This window comes from Nicotiana tabacum, chromosome 22 (assembly GCF_000715075.1).
Source record: "Nicotiana tabacum cultivar K326 chromosome 22, ASM71507v2, whole genome shotgun sequence".
In the NCBI taxonomy this organism is placed as follows: Eukaryota; Viridiplantae; Streptophyta; class Magnoliopsida; order Solanales; family Solanaceae; genus Nicotiana; species Nicotiana tabacum.
The window spans coordinates 125,503,495-125,517,862 of NC_134101.1; the positions used below are offsets into that span (position 1 = coordinate 125,503,495).

At 37.3% G+C, this 14,368-nt stretch overlaps 2 protein-coding genes and 1 non-coding gene across 3 annotated transcripts; 2 read left to right on the forward strand and 1 right to left on the reverse strand.

Moving 5' to 3' along the window:
• Positions 1–1,936: 1,936 nt before the first annotated feature.
• LOC142176051 (uncharacterized) lies at positions 1,937–4,549 on the reverse strand. The gene is made up of 5 exons (XM_075243108.1): positions 4,258–4,549; positions 3,677–4,191; positions 3,075–3,315; positions 2,576–3,021; positions 1,937–2,419 (listed from the first exon to the last, which is right to left on the reverse strand). Exons 1-5 carry the CDS (start codon positions 4,547–4,549, stop codon positions 1,937–1,939), a joined length of 1,977 nt encoding a protein of 658 aa, XP_075099209.1.
• Positions 3,972–4,077, forward strand: LOC142176881 (small nucleolar RNA R71). The gene has a single exon (XR_012705686.1). It is a non-coding gene; the product is annotated as a small nucleolar RNA R71 (small nucleolar RNA).
• A 4,427-nt stretch (positions 4,550–8,976) lies between the features above and the next one.
• On the forward strand, positions 8,977–12,879 carry LOC107758914 (gibberellin 2-beta-dioxygenase 2). Its single transcript, XM_016576763.2, has 3 exons — positions 8,977–9,491; positions 11,585–12,011; positions 12,190–12,879. The coding sequence occupies exons 1-3, from the start codon at positions 9,106–9,108 to the stop codon at positions 12,454–12,456; spliced, it is 1,080 nt and encodes a 359-aa protein (XP_016432249.1). The 5' UTR covers positions 8,977–9,105; the 3' UTR covers positions 12,457–12,879.
• The last annotated feature ends 1,489 nt before the right edge of the window (positions 12,880–14,368 follow it).

Genomic DNA, 14,368 nt, shown 5'->3' on the forward strand with positions numbered 1-14,368 from the left:
CGAACGGCCCCATGAAGTCGATCCCCCATACATCAAACACTTCTACCTCTTGAATTGGGTTCATGGGCATCTCATGTCTGCGGGAAATGTTCCTGGTTCGTTCTCATTCATCACACCCTTTATCCATAGATGTGCATCTTTGAACAATATCGGCCAGTAAAATCCCGACTCCAACACTTTCGCAGCTGTCCTTACTCCCCCGAAATGGCCGCCATATGGGGATGCGTGACAAGCCTGCAAAATAGAAGATTGGTCTATCTCGGGGATACATCTCCGGATCATGTTATCAACACAAATCCTGAACAGATAAGGCTCATCCCAATAATACATGCGACAATCACGAAAGAACTTTTTCTTTTGAATAGAGGAAAGGTCATAAGGAACAATACCGCTCATCAGGTAGTTTGCAATGTCTGCATACCATAGAGTTTCCTCGAGACTCGTGGCTAGTAGTTGTTCATCTGGAAAAGTTTCAAGAATTTCTTCTACCTCAACCTTCTTTTCAGCTCCTTCTAGCCTGGATAAATAGTTAGCTACTTGGTTCTCCGTTCCCTTTCGGTCACAGATCTCCAAATCAAATTCTTGGAGCAGTAGCACCCATTGAATGAGGAGCGGTTTCTCAATTAAGTACCTGAGAGCAACATGGTCAGTATAAACAATTACCTTTGAGCCTATCAGGTATGACCTGAACTTGTCAAATATGAACACCATTGCCAGCATCTCCTTCTTGGTCACAGTGTAATTCAGCTAGGCTCCACTCAACGTTCTACTTGCGTAGTATATTGGATGCATGATTTTATCTTTTCGTTGCCCAAGAACTGCTCCCACAGCATAGTCACTAGCATCACACATCAACTCAAATAGTTTCTCCCAATTGGGGGCAACTATGATAGATGTTTTTACCAGTCACTTTGTTAGTTCCTCAAAAGCTACCCTACAGTCATCAGAAAACACAAAAGGGTGATTTTTTTCAAGCAATTTGCACAAGGGGTTAGCAATTTTGGAAAAATCTTTTATAAATCTCCTATAGAAACCAGCGTGCCCCAGAAAACTTCTGATTGCTTTGACAGAGGTGGGTGTGGAAGCTTTTCTATCACATCAACATTTGCACGATCCACCTCAATACCTTTACTTGACACTAGGTGCCCCAAGACTATACTTTCCTGTACCATGAAATGACACTTTTCCCAATTGAGTATCGGATTCGTCTCGATACTCCTTTTCAAAACTCGCCTCAAGTTCACAAGGCAATCATCGAATGAATTCCCCACTACTAAGAAGTCATCCATGAAAACCTCCATTATCTCCTCTACCATATCTGTGAAGATGGCCATCATGCACCTTTGCAATGTGGCGGGTGCATTGCATAGGCCATATGGCATTCACCGAAAAACATAGATTTCATAAGGGCAGGTGAACAACGTTTTCTCCCGATCCTCAGGGGCAATGAAAATCTGATTATACCCTGAGTACCCATCCAGGAAGAAAAAGTGAGACCTCTTTGCCAATCTATCTAGCATCTGATCAATGAATGGCAGTGGGAAATGGTCCTTCCTGGTGGCCAAGTTCAATTTCCTGTAATCTATATAGATTCGCCAACCTGTGACTGTTCGGGTAGAGATCAACTCGTTCTTTTCATTTGTCACCACCGTCATACCTCCCTTTTTTGGCACATACTGCACTGGGCTAACCTAGTTGTTGTTAGAGATCGGGAATATGATTCCCGCATCTAACCATTTAATCACTTCCTTTTTCACCACTTCTTTCATGTTGGGGTTCAGTCTTCTTTGATGTTCTCTGGAAGGTTTGTGCCCATTTTTTAGCAGAATCTTATGCATACAGAAGGCTGGGATGATCCTCTTAATGTCTGTAATGGTCCACCCAATTGCAGTCTTGCACTCAGTCAGTACCTGCAAAAGCTATTCTGCTTGCACATCTAACAAACTGGATGAGATAATAACTTCAGTTCCAACTTCGGTAGTTCTTCTATTGACGGCTTAGCTGGAGGAGTTTTTCTTTCCTCCAAGTGCAAAGGTTCAAATTCAAGCTCCCTTTTCCATAAACCTTGGCCTTCAATAGCCAGTACCCACTTTGCCAAGTCTTCACCATTAGCTTTTTCTAAGTTCATGAGACAAGCTGCTAAGGGATCTTTAACGTTCAATGCTTTATCGTCCTCCTCCAACACTACATCCACCGCATCTATTAGAGAGCAATTGGCAAATTCACTGGGTTTGCGCATATATTTCTGCACGTTGAATGTTATTTCTTCATCGTTTAATCTCATCTTGAGCTCTCTGGTTTCACAATCAATTAAAGCTCTCCAAGTGGTCAAGAATGGTCTTCCCAAAATTATGGGAATTTCCTTGTCAACCCGACAGTCAAGGATGACAAAATCTGCTGGGAACACAAACTTCCCAACCTGCACCAATACATCATCTAGAATCCTAGAGGGCCTCTTCACTGTTCGGTCAGCCAGCTATAATAGCATAGACGTGGGTCTAGCTCTTCCAATGCGTAGCCTTTTGTAGATAGCCAGGGGCATAAGATTTATGTTTGCTCCCAGATCACACAGTGCCTTAGCAAATGCAAAGTTGTCTATTGTGCAGGGAATTGTGAAACTCCCTGGCTCAGACAGCTTCTCAGCAATTGGTCTAGTCACCACCGCACTGCAGGTCTGAGTAAGAGTCACCGTGGCCAAGTATTGGAGGTCAAACTTGCGGGACATCAAGCCTTTAATCATCTTTGCATACCCAGGCATTTCTTTTAAAGCATCGATCAATGGAATATTTACCTGAATTTGCTTCAACATCTTCAAAAATTTCTTGTATTGCTCATCTTTTTGATACTTGGCCAATCTCTGTGGGAATGGTGCTAGAGGTTTCTTTTTCCTTGTAATTTGGTTTTTCTCTTGTTCAGGCACTACTTCTACTGTCGGTTTCGGCGCACCTTTAGTCTCTTTCACAACCTCTTCTTCTTTGTTGGTGTTCTCTTGTGCACTCTGTACCGTCACCTCAGTTAAACCTGCCGAATCATCTATTCAATGGGTACTTACACCAGTGTCTCAGCCGGCCTACTTTCGCAAGCAATTTCTTGCTCCAGATCTAAGTCCCTACCATTTCGGAGGCTTACTACCATCAGCTGCTTCGGGACCTGCTCTTTTGGATTGATTTGGGTGCCTGCAGGTAACGTCCTATGAGGACGATTATTTAGGGCCATGGAAATCTGTCCTAACTGGATCTCAATATTCTTAATCGCTGACTCATGTGAGTCTACTCTGTCAGCTAGTTTTCTAGTGGACCCAATCACTTGTTCATCCTACCCTCGAGTTTAGCAAACCCATCTACATGTCTTACAATATGTTGTTGTAAAGGTTATTGATAGGCCTGCTGCTGATTTTGCTGGTTGTACCCTTGTTGCCTTTGGTAAGGCACCATTTGCCCCTGTGGTCGTATAGCCCCATGATTATTGTTGTTATTGTACTACTGCTGAGCTGGTCTGTATTGTTGATTTTGCTGACCCCAATTCTGACCACCTGGTCTCGGTCCCCGTAGTTGGCCACATAATTCATGTTTTCCTGATATTGTTGATTTTCACCTTCAGCACTCCATGATCAGACATATGGTTGATTAATGTATGATGTACATAGACCCCCATTGGTTGCATCAACTATGTGTACCTGGTGCTTCTGGCCTGATTCTTCAACCTTTTTGGTGAGGATGCTCATTTGTATCATTAGAGTAGCCATATTTTCAGCCATGGAGTTAGCCGGGTCTAGAGCTACTGAGTGCACCACATGAGTGATTGGAGCGTTCCTTGTTGTCCATCCTGAGTTTTGTTCCATCTTGCCAAGCAAGATCTTGCTCTCTCTGAATGTCTTGCTCAAAAATGCTCCACCTGCTGAAGCATCAATATTGGCTTTCAAAGTATCTGCTAAACCCATGTAAAATCTCTGCCCCAACATCTGCTCCGGAATACCATGATGTGGACATGTAACCATCAGACTCTTGAATCTCTCCCACGTTTCATGTAGCGTCTCAATTGGTCTCTGTTTGAGGCTCAATATCTCATCAATTTGCTGAACAGTCTTCTTGGGCGGATGAAATTTGCTCAAATATTGCTTGACTAATTCCTCCCAAGTAGTGATGAAGTTGATAGGGAGTGAATTAAGCCAAGTCTGGGTTGCTCTTGTCACTGAGAATGGAAACAACAACAAACGTATTGCTTCTGGTGCGACATTGTGTTGTCTCTACGTGGCACAAATTGAGAGGAAGTTCTTTAGATGCTGCTGAGGATCTTCAACATATGATCCAGAGAATAGTCCCTTGTTCTGCAACAGATGTAACGTGTTATTTGTGATCTGGAATGAGTCTGCTTGTATCTGAGGGACTACAATAGCAATTGCTAAGTTGTCAGTTGTGGGTTGTGCCCATTCATATAGTGTTGTTTCTAGCACAAGAGGTGCCACACCCTGATCATTTGGGTAATTTGCGTTGTTCCTATTGTTTGGATCATTCACGTTATCTCTATTGTTTAGATTATCGTCTTTCATGTCTGGTTCAATTCTTTCGGTTGAGTTCTGTTGTTGTACCTTTTCTGTTTGCACGGTTCAATGCCTTGAATACCTTCTCAGGATCTGATAATTCTTCGAATAATTCTCCAGTTCTTGAGAAGTTTCTAGGCATGCACCTGTAACAACCACGACTACAAATATTAGAATTTCAATGATCAGTTTAAATTGAAGAAAATTGACTACACTAAAAATTTCTGCACTTCTTTTTAACTGCAATCAATAACACCGTTAATTCCCGGCAACGATGTCAAAATTTGATCACGCCTAACTATGCCTTATAGAAAGGATAAAGTGGTCATTGCAAAATATATTCCGGTTAACAAGTCCGGAGTCGAATCCCACAGGGAATTAACCTATCGATCGCATCTATTGGACTCACAGAAATTCACGTATTCAATCTTCAGAAATATTTGAGTAACAATTTGGGTGTTTATTAACTAAATGATATGTAATACAAATGCAGTAATTAAAAACTAGCTATAAAGTGGTTGTAAGCAAGAATGAGAATGGCCTAAGATTATGATTTCCCCTCTCGTCGGAATCCTTTCCGCTATGTTTGCTATAAATTTTGTCTAAGTCTTCTCTATCGATCATGAACACTTTGACTGTCGTAACTCTCTCCCGAGTAATTACAATAATATACTAGACATATTCTCCTGAATTACGCTAGCTGGCCTTAGTTACAGCTCACTTAGATCGCACCCTAGGTTTCGTAATCCCTAATCCCACCTTTAAATCCTTTGTATTGATCCCTCATATACGTTAGGAGTGATGTTGTTCAACAACTACCTAAATATACACTCTCTCCCGAGTACTGCATTAAATAAGCACAGCCGATTGAGGGCCCTTTATTCAACAACAATCACTATATAGTTGAATAAATAGAGAAATTATTAAGGCAAATCTATATTAACATATCAGAAATTCATCCTCCAAGTGGTTCCATCAAAACCCTAGATTAAATGTTTAGCTATGCATAATCGTTTTCACAATCATAACAGTAGAATTCATCATTAATGATCAAAATAAGAAGAAGAAAGGTAAAACTCTATGCCGAATCTTCTTGCCTTCAATAATCCTTCAAAAACCTTGATACCTTCTTTTTGGGCGAGCTGGGCTTCTTATATGTTAAGGAGATTGCCCTAGAACTGACAAAATTACCCCTGAAAATAATGTTCCTCGAATTGATCATCGCGGCCGCGCTTGGACCGCGCTTGGGCCGCACATATCGCATTCTATTCTGTCTGACGAGCACGGCCGCGCTTGGCGCGCGCTCATGGAGTTAAGCTGTTTTCTATTTTTTTTTCCTTCTTCTTTCACCCGCATGTACCTCCGATTGGCTTTCCTTGCTTCAGATTAGCTCCAAACATTGTTCAATGTCCTCATAATCAAGACTTGTTCCAGCAAAACACAAAATTCATAATTAGAGCCATTGGTTGTCATTTAAACTTCATATAGCAATAAAGTATAGCTAAGTTGAGGCGTAAATGATCGCTAAACTACATGAATATAGCTTATTATCACAGGGAAGACTCTGTTTCTCTAAAACAAATTTGATGTGGGTGCCAAATTATAATAATTACAAACACTAAGTGTTGGCATAACACAGAGATCGACCTCGATAGTTTCAGATTTTGACTTCTCAAAAACATCTTTTGAAAAAGTAGTATGAAACGTTGAAAAACAGTAGTCTCAAATATTACTACAGAACTCCGTGACTACTACTTAAAGCTTTACAGCTGTTTGTTTTCTGGAAAAAATCTTTAAATTTTTTTGATTGACAACTATTAACGGATGGTTCCAGGGTACCATATTCTTTTATAACTTACACAATTTAGTTGACTAACACAGAGATATATAGACTATAGTGGTTGATGCATTAATTAAGTTGACAGAAATTTCCAAAATAAAAAGGAATTAGGTTCAGTGATTTGGTACCTCAGACTTAAATATTCTTTCTAGTTACATATAGAGCTACGATAAAGTTATCTTCGTGTGACCTATAGGTCAGAGGTTCGAGCCGTAGAAACAACCACTAATACATGCATTAGGGTATACTATCTACATCCAGTGGCGAAGCCAGGAAATTCAATAAGGGTGTTCAAAGTCTATTTTCTAATCAATAACAAATAATATTTTACCTTATATATAGTATAATTTTTCGGCGAAGGGTGTTCAGTTGACCACCCTGGGTCAACATAGTTTCTCCCCTGTCTACATCATCTTGTATTAGGGTATGCATCACACCCTTAGAAGTGCGACGCTTCTCCAAATCCTGCGTGAATGCAGGATGTTTTGTGCCTCACGATGCCCTTTTTGCATATAGAACCATAGTAATGATTCAGTTAAAACTTACACGTACCGGGTATTTAATATGTGATATTCACAGTCTAAGTATCAAATGCCAGACAATCTTGTCATGAAAATTCTAGTTGCGTAAAATACTAAAATTGCGATATATTTCTTATATTTTGATTAACCTATTAAAAGATTAATACTTATGAGTAGTTAGTTACTTCTGCGGTTCCACCTCCACCACTAAACAATTCAGGAAGAAAATTGGGTAATTATAAACTCAGAAAGTCATAAGGGGACAAAAGGAGGGTTATCCGTGACTAAGACGCATTTCCACAAAAGTTTCTTTTAGAAAATCCCCTTCAAGGCTTTAAGGGGAACATCTTTTGGTTAACAGATAGATATGTTTCTCATTAATTAGGTTCTCATTTAATAACAGAATTTATTAACAAAAGACAGTAAAAAAAGAATGTAATTATTTCTCGGCTTATTATGCTTTTGCTAAGTTATATTATAAACAAAGTCAGTAAAAAGTCATAAATTGATTGTCCTTAATTAATTATGGCTTAAACTTATAAGTACTTTTAGTTTAACTAAGCCACAACCATTTTATTTCTAATATTTTTTGTAAGTTTCGAAATATAAAACATATCAATTATTTAATATGCATGTAACGACTTATTTATAACATCATGTTCACCATTTAAAAGAAAACTTTTTAGTTTTTAATTATTATCAACTACAATAGTTAATTAGCTAATCCAAACAAGCGCTAAATAAACCGAGTATCTGAACATGTACGTGAAATTTTGCAAGAAATAGCTCATAAAATAATCTTAGTCGACATATAAAGAGGGAAAAGTTAGAGGGAAGAATGGATTTAGAAAAAAGTAGAAGTCAAAATCCGCGTATATAATTTCATGGAAATAGCAAGCAATTACGCGTCATTTATAACGTGTTGAACACAAGAATCCAATCAGAAGAAACAAATGGCCGCTGGCACACATTTTTAATTTGCTCTCAAATCAAATGTAAAACTCTCAGCAAAGCCAGGGGAGGGGTTGGCCCAAAATTTAATTGTCATCCCCTCACCTAATGCCGCCATTTGCCGCCCTTCCCCATCCTTACATTTTCCCACTCCCCTACCTATGGACACCATCCCCCTTCACTATTTTCCCCTATTCCCTCCCACCACACACATTAATGGTTTTTTTAAATCATTTTGAATTGAGCGGGGATCATATATGAAGACGGAGCTAAGATTTGAAGCTTATGTATCCATATTTATTCCTTTTAAGTTACGAGTTCTAAATTAATAATTTAAACTTATTTCACGAATTTCTTACAATAAATACAAAGTTTGAACTTTGGATACTACCTATGCTCTAGCTCCACCTTGACTATGTCGCTAGTAAAATAAGATTTATTGAGAGATGAGATTTGGTGCGATGAAATCTAATATTTTTTTTAATCAGACCATTCAATATTGAAAATTCACTAATCTGACTAATTTAAAATAATACAATATACTATACTTAACTCATTAAAGGGAAATATTTCCGAAGAGAAGTTTAATTTCTCCCTTCTCCAGGCTCGAATTCCTGTATCTAAATATATATTTAGGGTGTTGACTTCAAATTTTCGTCTTGTTAGTATTGGTCCTATTGGAGATGTGGAGGATATGTATTTTTTCATTTTCAAAGCACTAGACTGTTGTTTATTCTCTTTGATACACATGCGATACCATTGTCTTAAAAGTTAACTTATATAAGTTATGGGTGTTGGGGTCAATCGTTTTCCCTTGTCTTGAAGAAATTAAAGTTTGCCTAGAAATACATCAAATTTGAATGAAGAACAAAAGATAAGTTAGGTACAAGTTTTGCTGCGGACCACATTTAAAAAAAAATTGAATAATAGTGGAGTAGTAAATTAAATAAAGTTTGTCAAAGGTCGTGGCAACACCCCCACGCTCCCCTTCTCCTAGTCCTACGGCCCCCACCTCACCTTTTCTTGTTCCTCTCTTTTTTTTAGTCCTTTAAACCCTTTCGAGGGTCCCTCTCCTAATTCCCTCGTTTCCATCTAGTCTAGCTATTTATAGGCGTGTCCGAGAGAGCTTAGAGCATTCTAGCTCAACTCTTCCATTCTATCACTCTTCAAAATCATATACTTATCCAAAGGCAACTTATTAAGCTTACAATACCACCCACACATTAAATATTCTAGCCATCATAAAAAATAACATGGTAGTGGCAACTCCAAATACGCTGAGGCGTGGTAACAAGAAAACCACAGCTTTCGGAATTCCAACAATTGACTTATCTGAGGAGAAGTCCAAGTCGTCTGAGATGATAGTGAAAGCATGCGAAGATTACGGTTTTTTTAAGGTAACAAACCACGGTGTTCCCAACAAGGTTATTGCAAGAATGGAAAGGGAAGCCGTCGACTTCTTTTCTCGTCCGGTTTCTCAGAAACGACGTGCTGGACCTGCAACTCCGTTTGGCTATGGTTGCAAAAATATTGGCTTCAATGGCGATAAAGGTGATCTTGAGTATATTCTCTTGGAAGCCAATCCTCTTTCGCTTTCTCAACGCTCCAAAACCATATCTAATGACCCTTCTACTTTCAGGTAATTTATTTATTTCTATCCGTCATCTTATCTAAAAGTTTAAGCATTTACTTGATTAATTATATCTTCTAATTTACATGATCTTGGACTTGATTTTTTAATGAGCCAAACACGTGAAAATTCTTCTCATAATGGGTGTTAGTGAGATTTGAATTTATGACCTCTATCTAATTGATATCATATTGAATTGTCATCTAAAAATTTAAATGGTTAGAAAAAAATATTTTTATTACTTTATTAGCTGTTCCATAATCCAAATTGTAAGTGGTTCCTCATAATTAGCTCTAATATTTCGTACTTGATTGACAGCCACTTTGTTTTACGCCTTTGAATTTTATTTTTACCTCTTTTCCTTCAAGAATAACCACATTTCTGATCTGAATTTAGAAGACCTTGATATCACATATGCACATTAATTCAACGGGCACGTAGCTTTTACAGCTTTTGAACATTAGTCTAAGTCTTAGTCATGGAAACAAGCGTAATTTGTTCTTCTGATTAGCATGCTTGCCCCACTTAACTAAATCAAGTGGGTATTTATATAATAATACCTTTAGTGCATTAATGAATTTACGCCGCATTCGTATTGTTCATCTCATGTTCACGTAATACAATATTATACAATTTGGTCCGATTACATCATCAATGTGTAAGCTGGAGGGAAAGAATATTTACTTCTTTCTTGAAGATATTCTTCGAGGAGACATTAATAAGTCTTCTCAAACTGTAGCAAACTTTTCATCAAAACTATCTACAATTTTAAATATTGTAGCAAAAAGATAAAATGTCTGCAGTGGGAATCTCATCAGCCGTATTATTAGTTATTCCGAGGCTAATGAAATTAATGGTTACTTCCTTCAGTTCACAATAAATGATCTATTTACTTTTTTATTTTGGTTCAAAATGAGTGTCCAGTTAGGTAATTAAGAAAAAATTCAGTTTGTTTTTACTCTTTTACCCTTATGTGCATATCCCTAAAAAGTTTTCACACTCCTCACTGTAACTATGTGACCAATATTTAATAAGGGTAGTTTAGTCATACTAAGTATTTTTGTATAGAATTTAGCATTTTCTTAATGGGCGTGCTAAAAGGAAACTGATCACTTATTGTGAATCGTGCCGGCCTTCGAAATCAAACGAAGGTCGAAGGACCATTCGATTCATTAAGGGGCATAGCGACGCCCTCACCCGGCACCATTTCCGGACCTAGCAGCAGACGGGCGGGCCGTGCCTGAATTCAAACCGGGACGGACTCTTCTTTGTTTGAGGGTGTACCTGGAAACAGGCTCAAAAATATTTTTTAATAAGGATGGCAACTCCTTTTCAGAGGAACAGATAGGTTGTCAGGTATTAATTAAAATATCTATGTTACCTAATGCTTATTGTGTGCTAGCTAGCAGCTGACTATTGACCAGCCAAAGGCCATTGATAAGTCTTTATAATTCAAGTCAAATGGTATATGTTTACACGTACGTGCATGGACCCCCTTTTTAGGTCAATATGGTGACTTTAGTTGGATGGAAAAAACTTTTCAGATAGTAGCATGCTAAGTACATAGACACGACCAGACCACCTTTTTTTTTCGAATTTTAGGTGTATCAAATTATCATCTTCCTAATCCCCAAACAGTTGCACTGTCAACTGCAAACTTGCAGCATATGTTTCTTTTTTATATATATCTATATGTTAGACTTGTTGTTTTCTTCTATATATATATATCTATATCTATATGTTAGACTTGTTGTTTTCTTCTAATAGAAATTTTTTATTACTAAAATATACTCCTACTTACTGTTTTTTTCTTTTATTTTTTGGCGTTGACAAGAATAATGTATATTAATATAATACTAGTAACTATCGGGAAACAGGATAAGTCAATGCTAATAAAAATAATGTAATGGAAAATTTTCATATACGTCTTAGGCCTAGGACCACCTAACAAGAAAAAGTCAGAAGTTTTTTATTTGATTTAATTTTATTGGTTTAATACTTATAATCTCTAACTAATTAGCGATTTAGTAGAGGTAGCGCGCGGCTTGTTCTTGGGTACTTGCGCTGATGTCAATATCCAATTTGTCTTGTAAATTTTGCAGCTGCGTGGCAAACGATTACGTAAATGCAGTTAAGAATCTGGCTTGCGACATTCTTGAATTGGTGGCGGAAGGTTTAAGGACCCAAGACAAGTCTATTTTTAGCAACCTCATAAGTGATTCCCAGAATGACTCTTGCTTCAGGATCAATCACTATCCACCACTCACTGCACCTAATCATCAACAAGAATTCAATCATAATTGGGACCCATCACCAGTAGAACAAGAACGACTCCACATCTCTCCTCCTCTCCCTACCGTTGGATCAAAATCAAGAATTGGATTTGGAGAGCATACTGACCCTCAGATATTGACCATCCTTCGATCAAATGACGTTAATGGTCTTCAAATCTGTTCCCATGACGGTTTCTGGATTCCCGTTCCTCCTGACCCCAATGAGTTCTTTGTTTTCGTCGGGGACTCCTTTCAGGTCTGTATCCAGTAATTATAATAAATAATTATAATAAATAATTACTGATTAATGTGTGTTATACAAATTAATTTTATTACGTATCTGATTGTGTAAAAAAATTATTTTGTAATTAATGTTCATGTATATATCAAAACTAAAATTCAATGACTAATAATGGGAAAAATAATGGTTGCAGGCTTTGACGAATGGAAGATTTACAAGCGTGAGGCATAGGGTAGTGGCGATGAATTCATGGAAGACGAGAATGTCAATGATGTATTTTGCGGCTCCTGCACTTGACGCTTGGATAACTTCTCCTTCTCAAATCAAGAATAAGAGTATTATTTCTACAAATAATAGTAATATCTACAGGCCTTTCACGTGGGGTCAGTTAAAACAGATTGTATATTCCTTGCGTCTCGCTGATAGTCGTCTTGACCATTTCAAGAATCACACCCAATGACAATCCTCCTTGCTCGCCCAAGTTTTTTTTTATGTGATTGGATTTGCACCAGGACGTTGGGTTAAAACAGTTCCTCACAAAGACGACTTTATATTCAAGACTCGAAATCGTTAATTAAAGATGATGGAGTAATTATCACTTTATATACCACAATTCTTGTTGGTCTCGCCTGCTAGCTCTAGATATAATTCCCAACAGAATGCTAACTCGCTTGTCATGATCTTTTTTTTTTTTTTTTTTTTTTTTTTTTTTGCTTATTAACTTTTATATTTGCTCTCCATGAGTACCTAGCTATGGCGTACTCCAATGCGAGGAAAAGTCTTTTAGAGGGTTAGGAGGTATTGTAGTAATTTTTTAGATGGTGTATTAGTGTAAAAAATCTTTTGCACTTAGTCAATGTATAAAAGTTATATCATTTTCTTATTATAACCTTCCTCGGACCTTAATTTGTAGAATTATACTGAGTATGTTATTTTCTTATCATAACTTTGTTCTACCCGCAGTCCATTATTCTTATTCTGATAATTGATGGCAATTCTTTTTGGTGTCTTCAGCCAGCTAATAAAATGAAACCACCTAATCCTATATGTACCTCTTGTGGCACAATCTGGACTAAACAATTCAACCACAAATATGTTAAATCCACATTGCATCAAACACAATTAAGCTTAAAAGTGGAACTTGTCTATGTCAACCATCTCTTTGATATTACTTCTGCGCATGCTTATTGAAAGTCACATTCTATCCTGTCTAAGTGGCTATATATCACATCTTTAGTGATTAGTACGTTGGAAAGATTGTGCAAGATTAATTTAAGTGGAATGGAGAATTCCAGTTAAGCTAGCTAGCATTGTCTACCTCATATAGATTTCCTTTTGCGTGATGATTATGGACTCTCCAAATTAAGTTTAGTATGTAGGAATGAATCTGCTATAATGGCATAGCCAAAATGGATAGAAACTATATTAAAAAGACTTGGACTTATTCTTAAAAGAAATACAAAATTGAAGGGTAAATGTGTCGCAGTTCTACACACAAAGGTAATAATGCCAAGTGATGAAAATGACAAAAATACATGAAAAAATGAAATTTTATTGAAATCAAACCTAACAGCACAGATGGATATCTTGCTTAGGTGTCTTAATTTCTGTACAGCACTGCAGTCTAACACGTTAGGTGATCGAATTGGGTCTCCTGTCCTTATAGCTAATTGGGCTATTTTTGAAACTTTTTTTAATGCCTTTAGGCCGAAAAAGACTAATGAAATTGGGCTACTGATGGGTTGTTCAACTCCCATTGACTCATATATCTCACGTTATACGTGAACAGACCAACTATCTTAGAAACTACCATTACAGCTTCAAAGGTAAGATTTGCATGAAACCAAATTGTTGCCACTTTCATGCTTTGATTTTTATTAATTTTCTCTTGAAGTTTATAAGAAATAAATAAAAAACGGCACTTCAACCTCCATATAATTTTTGTTTGGGTACATTGGAAATACTAAATAAAGTTGTTAAAATCTTCATAAGCCACACAACTCAAATCTGACAGGAGAAGAAATTCCATTCAACTGTAATAATATTTTACAAGCTCCGTTTTCTAGGTTATCAATAAATGATTACCTATAATAGATTTATAGCATAAAACTTATTTACATTGTGAAAGTATAAATGTAAACTCTCCTCACAGCATACAGAGAATTAATGTGAGAAGGGCCGGGCTAGGACGAAGTCTCAACTCTGATATGGGGCTATTGCAAATTACTACTAGCTTATTAATAAGTTGTTTACAGACACAGAACTTGCATTTAAGTAGGTAAAGAAACGTATACTTTGAAAGTTCAAATTTTTTTCGTGTTGCTAAATGAGTAGTTGGGGATCAACTCATTAATATGGTAAAGGCAGGCTAT